Below are 9,508 nucleotides of genomic sequence, written 5' to 3'. Positions count from 1 at the left end.
TCCACTGCTGCTAAATCCAAATCTCTTCCTTTAGATCAAATTAGGGAAGTGGGAGTCAGAGGCGCTAAGTGACTATGCAAGGTGCCCCAGTTAGGAAGCAGCAGAACAGGGTCAGACCAATGTTGTGCACTCTGACTTTGGACTTCAGCTATGGTAGTAGACAGTGCCCCACCCCCACCCCCTTTCTTTGGCCATGAGCTACCTGCAAAGTCCTGATTCCTCATGTGCATCTTTGCTAATATTTCATCCTACCCAAGACAACTAGACTCTCACATACATCCCTTCACTTACCTATTTACTAGCAGGCTTCCTGACATTCTCTCACCAATAACATGTGTTTGCTTAAATGTTCCAGCTTAGGAACATGCCTGCAGCCAGCATGCACTGATCAAATTAATGTAGCTTAATTTTTTAAAAGATAAATACAGTTGAAGGTTAGTTACAGAATTATACTTTAAGGATGTCCAGAGGTATAGCACAGTGACAGCCCACATTCTTAGCACGTGCAAGGTTATATCCTTAGGAATGAAAAGAAAAAGAAAAAGATTGTACTCTAGACAAAGAGCCAATTAATCCTATCTTGCTTTTTATTTCTTTTCTTTAAACTTTATTTTTATTTATATGTATATGTGTGAATATATGTACAACCGGTGCAGGAACTAGTGGAGGCCAGAAGTACTGGAGTTGCAGTGAGCCATACAAGTTCTGAGAACTGAATTCAGATTTCCTGCAAGAACAGTCAGTACTCTGAACTGCTGAGCATCTTTCTACCCTCTGTCCTGCCTCTTTTAAAGGAATACTGTAAAATAGTGTCTAAGAAAAATATCTTTCCTAAACCAGGATGACAAATAACTGTGGCAACTTTAAATTCCAATGGAACCTATGAGTTTAGCAATATAAACCTATTAATTCTCAAGTGACAGAAACATGAAAACATGACCTCATTTTTATGGGCTGCTGCTTTCTGCCAACAAAAAATTTCCAACCAATTGTTTCAAGAGATAGACTTAACCTTCCTAAAGGTGTAGGAAGTGCCAGATGCCACCTGCATAGGGCCTGATAGGTTCAGAAAAGCAATGGCCAATGGTGGACTAGCAAATGTAACAATTGGCTCTCACATGAAACGTCCCAGTTTGGTGCCAGGCATAGCGGCATATCCCTCTAACCCCAGAATTCAGAAAGTAAAGACAGAGGATCAGAAAGTCAAGATCATCATTGATTACCTAGCAAGTACAAAGTCAGTCTGGGTTATGTGAGACCCTGTATCAAACAAAATATATTTTGTGCTCATCTCTCTTTTCCTACTCTTGTACAGTCCAGGATCCCCTGCCTAGAGAGTGATGCCAATAGCAGTGGGCAGGTCTTCCACCTCAACTAATATAATTAAGATAATCCCCCAGAGATGTGCTCGCAGGACAACCTAACCTGACAGCCACTCATTGAGACTCTTCTCCCAAGTGATTCTAGATTGTGTCAAGCTAACTAAAGCTAACCATCGAGGGTTCACTTACTGATCTTGCAGAGGGCCTGAGTTCAGTTCTCAGCATCCACATTTGTAACTCCAGATCCAGGAGGATCTGATGCATCTGACCTCCTTAATCACCTGCACTCACATGCCTATACCAACATACACATAGATGTAATTGCAAAAAAAATAATAAATCTTAAAAAGGAAGAAGAAAAACTAACTATACTGGGACAGACTCACATCAGCCAAGGAAAGGGCATGTCTTCTTTTTTCTTTTAAGTTCTATTTGTCTTTCAAGGTCATTAACAGGTGGTTCCTATTAGGGCCAGTGGCTTGGCTCAGCAAAATAAAGATTCTTGCCACCAACCCTGAATTTGATCCCCAGTACCCAAGTGGTGTAAGAAAATGGGCTTAGGCAGGCATGTGCCCCCTACCAATACATAAATGTAATAAGATGTTCCCTCTTTAGGGAATTCTTCCCCATTCCCCACAGTTATTAATCCCCCAGTATTGTTTCTTATAAAATTTTATTTTTCCTACTATAAAATAAAAGTTTTCATCAAAGAATATAAAAAACATCCAATAACAAGGGGGAAAAACAAAAACAAAACTCTTGTGATGTCCAGAATTACAATGTAGCCTAGGCTGGTCTCGAACTCCTGGTTCTCCTCCTCAACCTTTCAAGTGCAGGGATTACAGGAGTATGTTACCACACAAAGCTTTAGAGCTTGGATCACAAATGTACCGAGAGGTCTTGTCCCCAGGGTGGTGCTACTGAACAATGGTGGGATCGTCAAGAGGTAGGGACTAGATGGGCCTGGTGGCACAAGCCCCCAGCTACTCCAGAAGCTGAGGCAGAAGGATCCTAAGTTCAAGGCCTATCTGAGCAACTTAATGAATAAAATAAAGAAAATTAGGAAGAGGAGCTAAGGATATGGCTCAGTGGTAGAACATTTGCCTGGTATGTGTGAAGCTCTGGGTTTGCTCCTCTGTAGCACTCACCAAAAGAGGTGTGTCTAACAGAGAGGTCTTTGGATAACTGAGGATTATGCCCTTGAAGAAAATCCTGGGAACCCCAACCCTTCATTATTGCTTCCTAGCCATGGGGTTAGCAGCAGCGCTCTGACGTGCTCTTCACCATGGCTATCCAGTATCCTCAGAAAAAACAAAATGCACTGGGTCCCTCTAATCATGCATGTAAGACCAGAAGCCATAATAAGCCTTCTTTTTTTTCTTGATAAGCATCTCAGGTATTTGCTATAGAGGTGAAAAGTTGACCAGAATGCAGCACTTATCCATCTTTGTATCACTGGCTTCACTGCTCTGTACAATGACTGCTTATGGTGGAGCTCCTCCTGAGAAAAGAGCAGTATTAGCCACATCTGTTCCTGCCTTCCCCAAGCCTACCCAAGGTCCACCCCCAAAATAACATCCACCTTGTAGCTGTCCCAGTTCACCCAGATGCTTCATTACAAGCTTCTCTACACATAAGGAAACTGAGCTGTTCATGTTCACACTTCAGAGTTGGCTTTCTTCATTTTCCTAAACACATATTACCACACTCCCATCTGGAGCGAGGCAGGCACTTGTCCTTACCTGCATGCCTCTCATTTTCTGGAACCGTGCAATGGTATCACTGAGGGTGTAGACTCGTACATGGCCCATGTGCAGCTTGCCAGAAGGGTATGGGAACATGGAGAGCACGTAGAATTTAGGCTTTGATTTCTAGGAAAGAGTGACAAAGGATGACAGAAAGTGTTTATTACATATTTTCTGGAAGCTCTGCATACATTAATATTTTGGCACTTTACTCAAGGTAATAATTTAACATTTTAAAAACTTCCTTAAAGAAAAAAAAAACCTGCTAGGCAGTGGTAACACACATCTTTAATCCCAGTACTTGAGAGTCAGAGGCAGGCAGATCTCTGAGTTTGAAGCCAGCCTGGTCTACAGAGTTAGTTCCAAGACAACCAGGGCAGCACACAGGAAACAAAAAAACAAAGGGGGGGTGGGGAGAAAAGAAAAAAAAAACAAAAAACCTGTTCTCATTATGTAAATTGACAAAAATGTTAAAACCTCCAAAATCTAAAGGTCCTGGTTTAAGCTAAAGAATGTCCACAATAATTCAGAACAATGTGTAAGTGCTAATTAACCTTAATGTTTTTTAATTTTTCTCCCTCTTTTAAAAGCTACTCTCCTAAAGGAGTTTCTATCTAAGTTTTGAAGGACTGTTTTTCCAAATAAGCCTCTAACACAGAGATCCACTTTATTCAAGTAGAAGAGGTTGAATTACAAAGAGATCTCCATAACTAGTCTCTTCCCCAGCTCCCGGACTGCATCCACCTGAAATCCACTGTGGACAACAGGGTCTCCAGGCACTAGATGGGTCGTGAAGCCTCTCCTGGGCACTGGAGTTTCTCTTTTCACAGAAAAGGCTAAAGTGGAAAAACCACGATGAAATCAACCACAAAAGGAACACCACTGGTTGTTTCCCAGAAGTGATAAATACGTGAACACAGATCAAGGTCATATGATTCTCCAGCTTCCAGCAGCAGCAGCAGCAGCAGCAGCAGCATGAAAAACATAGGAAATCTACACATCTGACTAGAATGATGACAGGTCACTCACCACCTTTGGGCACCCTCAGTCTTCCACTGGCAGGATGGCAAATGTTGTCAAGAGTTTGTGCATGTCTTTTGGGACAAGGTCCCAAAAGAATGGGTCTAGTCATGGAGCTGATTACTTATGGGAGACCTGATACTTTTGGTGCTTGTAGAAAATTCTGCAGTGCTGAGGACAGAACTGAGGGCCTCATACATGCTAGGTGAGTGCTGTATCACTGTACTTCATGTATAGCTCCAAAGATTATGTGTCATCTCTACATTCACATCTTGCCACCCAAAAGGACTGCAATAACTCTCAAATGAATGCTTGTTGGCCTTTGGGGAAGCACCTTCTAGCAAAGGCACAGCTGTTCCCCATAGCAGACTTTACAAATCCTGTCCAGGTAACCCGGAGGCTCCCCTAACTAAGCCTCAAATTCTGCCATAGGGTATGATGGTGGTGGTGGTGGTGGTGGTGGTGGTGGTGGTGGTGGTGGTGTGTGTGTGTGTGTGTGTGTGTGTGAGAGAGAGAGAGAGAGAGAGAGAGAGAGAGAGAGAGAGAGAGAGAGAGAGAGGAGAGAGAGAGAAAGAGAGAGAGATCTAACAAATAAAGCTTGCCTGAAGATCAGAGAGAAGAGCTAAGCCACTAGTTAGCCATAGAGGCCAGGCAGTAGTGGTACACACCTTTAATCTCAGCACTAGGGAGGCAAAGGCAGAAGGATCTCTGTGATGTTCAAGGCTACCCTGGGCTACACAAGGCTGATCCAGTCTAAAAGAGAAACAGAGCCAGGCAGTAGTGGCATTCACCTTTGATCCCAGCACTTGGGATCTCACGCCTTCAATCCCAGTACAAGGGAGGTGGAGACAGGAAGCGATATGGCTGGGCAGAGAGAGGAATATAAGGCAGGAGGAGACAGGATAGCATGGCATTTAGTCTGAGGATTCATAGAGACAGGATCTCCCCCTTTCCGCTAAGGATTTCATAGAGGTAAGCGTAGGGAAAAGGGACTGGCTAAAGAAATTCACCCTGACCCTGGAGCCCAGAACTAGGGAAAGATGGCTCAGATAAGGCCAGTGAAACAGTTTGGCTTAAATCAGAGCCATCTCTGCCCCTGGCCAACTGACTTGTGAAACCAACCAATCACAGAGCAGGACAATAGCACCCTAGCCCTGGGGCCCAGGACCAAGAAAAGAAATACAGCCTGGGTTAGGGACCTGAGCCAGAGAAATGAACACTTTATCCCCAAACCCAGAACCAAGGAAATATGCCCTGACTCTGAAACAAGTACCAAAGAAACACTTTTGGTTCCTAGAATCAGAGTCAGCAAAAGAAATGTGACAGTGAAAGAAACACAGTTTGGCTCAGATCAGAGCCATCTCTGCCCCTGGCCAACTGACTTGTGAAACCAACCAATCATAGAGCAGAAAGGTAGAACCCTGGCCCTGGGGCCCAGGACCAGGGAAAGAAACACAGCCTGGGTTTGGGACCTGAGCCAGAGAAGTGAACACTTTATCCCCAAACCCAGAACCAAGGAAACATGCCCTGACTCTGAAACTAGTACCAAAGAAACAATCATGGTCCCTAGAATCAGAGTCAGTGAAATAAATGTGCCCTGGCCTTAGAAGCAGTGTCAAAAGGCCAAAAAAGGCCAGTGAAAGAAACACAGTTTGGCTCTGAAATCAGGGCCATCTCTGTCCCTATCCCACAAAACTGGCCAATCCCTGGGCAGGAAAAAAAAAAAAAAAAAAAACCTAACCAATCACTGGTTGACTCCACCCCCAAGCCATCCTATATAAACAACCCTGCCTGGTTTAGGCAGGTAGAGGCTGCTACTTTCCTGAACTACTACTTCCCAAATAAATCTTTCTCAAGAGTTTTGGGTGTGAAAATCTTCATTCACTGGTGTAGAGAAGATCCTTGCTAAAACGACCCTCAGTGGACAGAGCAAGGGAGAGCTGAAAGAGCTGAAAAAGCAACACTTTTCTCCAGAGCCGAATTTCTGCAATTTCTTAGGCTGGAGAAGCAGAGATCTGCTAGGAAGCCCCCTTAAGTGGGGGCTGAGCAAAGCTCAGCTGTAGCGGCTCTCCAAGAGAGGAGCAGGATTGCTATATCCTGCAGGGAGACCACCCCCATCACCAGGTATAGCTTGACTCTCTCAACAGTCAGGATACCCTTCCCTGTAGTGCTGTCCTCGCAGCTCCAGGCCTGACTTTCCTCAACAGTCAGGATACCCTTCCCTGCTGAAACAGTTCCAGGTCTGACTCTCCCAAACAGTCAGAAAAACTTCCCCTCCAGAGCAGAGCTGCCCCAAGTGGCTTGAGGTTAAGTAGCTCCCAGCTCCTAGCTTCCCAGGATACCTGGCCCTCCAGGGCTGCTGTCTCATCACAGCTCCAGCCATCACCTGACTCCCAAGTGGTCAGGCTACCTCTTCCCAGAGTTGGAAAACTCACGTTTTGGTGCCAAAATCCAGGACCAAACCCACAGAGTTGCAACAAATTTACTTACAGTAAGAACTAGTGGCTGGCTGCTCTGTTCTGATCTTTCAGCTTTCACCATGAATCTGACTGTAGGTTTTTATTAATAAGACCAATTAGAATTTGTGCTACAATGGGGCATCTAGAAGAGTGACAGGTAACTGCTGCTGGTGGTCAATGAGGATGGGCCATCTACTGTCACACTATTGTTAATTTTGGCCTTCAAGATCTCTCTTTTTGGTCTCTGCTTCTTCCTAGAGCTTAGCCAAGCATCAAGGCTCTCCCAAAGCAATGAATATAAATACAGGCAGAAATTCATAGCCCTTCCTGTGCATGTGTGGGAGGGAATGTTTTAAACATTGTTGGCTAGTATTTTCATGACTGATGATGGACAGAGCCTACTTGCAATGGTTAATACCAATTGTTGCCAGGCAGTGGTAGCCTTTAATCCCAGCATTCAGGAGACAAAGACAGGCAAATCTCTGTAAGGTCGAGGCCAGTCTGGTCCACAGAGTGAGTTCCAGGACAGCCAGGGCTACACTGAGAACATCTGTCTCAAAAAAACAAAACAAACAAACCCAGCTATTAACCTGTTAGGTTCTAGAAGCACCAAGAATAGCAAAGTTAAGGCATGTTAGTCAACATAGGTTAACTAAGGACCCAGCCTAAATGTAATTAGTACCGTTCCATGGGCTCAGAACTTGAACTGAAAAAGAGAAAGATGAGCAGCGGCATTCCTCTGTCTCTGCTTGCTTTTTGTAGATACAGTATGACCAACTGCCTTCCCCTCATCTAGACTGGATTCTCCAAAACTGTGGGCCAAAATAAACCCTTCTTATGTTGCTTCTACCTGATATTTCATTACAACAAAAATAACTAATACACAACTTGAATCAGGGAAGCAGAACAAGAAATCAGATTCCAGCCAAGTGGGGTTTTTTGTTTGTTTGATTGATTGGTTGATTGGTTGGTTTTTTTGAGGTAGAATTTTGCTATGTAGCACAGGTTGGCCTCTGAGGAAGCTGTGGCTTGTTCTGCTTCTCTGATATTCCAGCATCACCCCAATAACTGGCCTCAGGTTTGGTTTTATTAATAAGACCATTTAAGATTCCTGCTACATCTGGCACCCAACGTTTGTGGTACGAATTCTTGAAAAAGCTACTTGCCTGGGGCCTCGAGGGCCCCAGCTCAGGCCCGAGCTATACACTTGACCTGTTGTGGTGGCGCACGCCATTGGATTTACTGAAGGAGGCAGAGGCAGGAGGATCCCGAGTTTGAGGCCGGCCTAGGAGACTTGAGAGAAGCTTCAGCCTGGGCCAAGCCACAAACAGTGGTGGGGACCATGGAGGCAGCTGCTGCTGCTCCGAGTTGCTGGCTCCTTCTCATCATGGTGATCACTGCGGTGATGCTGCTACCTGGGATAAAGGGTTTACTGCTGCTGGTTCAGAGAAGAATTGCCAGGACCATCGTGTTACAAAAAAGCATTGGCAAAGGTCAGTTTGGAAAAGTTTGGCAAGACAAGTGGTGGGGAGAAATTGCTGTCAAGATTTTCTCTTCTAGGGAAGAACGTTCATGGTTCCGAGAGACAGACATTTATCAGACTGTGATTGCTCCAAACCACAGAGGAGGCACAAAAAAAAAAAAAAAAAAAAAAAAAAAAAAAAAATCTGCAGGGAACCATGACCACACCTAACAGCAACTTTGAAATTTTCAAAAAGATGACAGGATCCCGCAATGACGAATCCACAAGGACTATGGTAAAGCCATTAAGCTGATTAACACCAATGAAAGATCGACTTTGGACTACAAACCACTCAGGACAATTTTGAGATGGCTAGCTGAGATGATCCAGCCTGACAGACTACTTGAACAAGGACTTGAAATAAGCCCTGCACTTTCTCATTATACAGCAACTGGACAAATGATACATACAGGACTTGACAATTAACCCAAAAAATTTCTTTTCAGAATTCCCTAAAGATGTCTTCACCCCCGTAAAGCAGGAAGTAATTTTTAAGAAAACTACACCCATATTCCCAAGAGGTGGGGTGGATGGTTTTTTGATCATTTAATGAGTTATGGATATTGTCTGTTTATGATAGTTGGCTACAAGTTGTTAATTGTTAATGGTCAGGAAAAAAGCTGAACAAGGAGATTAGATTCAGAGGTTTTGTTTAAGAAAAGGAAAAGAAAAAGAAAAAAGAGAATATAGATATGAGGTAGATCATCGAAATCTACTCTGTGAAAAAAGATAAAGAAATAATAGGATAAATGGGTAGACCATTGAATCTACACTAAAAAGAAAAAAGGGGAAGATATAAAAATGACAAAGGTAGATTACTTAATCTATTATGAAAAGAAAAAATACTTTTAAAAAGGAACTACTTGTTTTAAATAGGATAAGTAATGAAAATTTTTTTGTCTGAGTTTATCAAATGTTACTGGACTGGATATTGTTAATATATATAATGGAGTTTTTGTCTGAATCTGTCAAATGATAATGGACTAGACATTATTAATGTAATTTTGACTGTGTACATTGTATATATTTATTGGACATAATTTTTCTTGTATTAGTTATAAGCCTTTTTAAATTTTAGACAAAAAAAGGGGAAAAGTAGTGGTATTGTGTTCCCTGAAATATTGTGCAGCCTAATAAACTTGTCTGGGGTCAGAGACAGGACAGCCACAATATTAAACATAGAGGATAGGCAGTGGTAGCACACGCCTTTAATCCTAACATTCCAGAGGCAGAAATCCATGTGTTCAAGGATACAGCCAAGCATGGTGACTCACGCCTTTAATCCCAGAAAGCGAGCCTTTAATCTCAGGGAGTGATGGCAGAAAGCAGAAAGGTATATAAGGCATGAGGACCAGAAACTAGAAGATTTTTAGCTGGTTAAGCTTCGGACTTTTGAGCAGCAGTTCAGCTGAGATCCATTGGGATGAGGACACAGAAGCT

General features: G+C 43.2%; 1 protein-coding gene across 4 annotated transcripts in view; it reads right to left on the bottom strand.

Annotated features, from left to right (window-relative positions):
* Lars2 (leucyl-tRNA synthetase 2, mitochondrial) overlaps positions 1-9,508 on the bottom strand; it is a 107,929-nt gene that overhangs the window by 81,744 nt on the left and 16,677 nt on the right. For all 4 annotated transcript variants that reach the window (XM_028890485.2, XM_028890488.2, XM_028890487.2 and 1 more), the window contains one exon: positions 3,065-3,193. In XM_028890485.2, the coding sequence (XP_028746318.1) occupies positions 3,065-3,193 (129 nt within the window). The remainder of the gene's footprint in view (positions 1-3,064; positions 3,194-9,508) is intronic.

The sequence above is a fragment of the Peromyscus leucopus genome, chromosome 7, assembly GCF_004664715.2.
Source record: "Peromyscus leucopus breed LL Stock chromosome 7, UCI_PerLeu_2.1, whole genome shotgun sequence".
Classification (NCBI taxonomy): Eukaryota; Metazoa; Chordata; class Mammalia; order Rodentia; family Cricetidae; genus Peromyscus; species Peromyscus leucopus.
The sequence above is the reverse complement of the archived record's forward strand: the minus strand, read 5'-3'. Positions and strand labels throughout refer to the sequence as shown.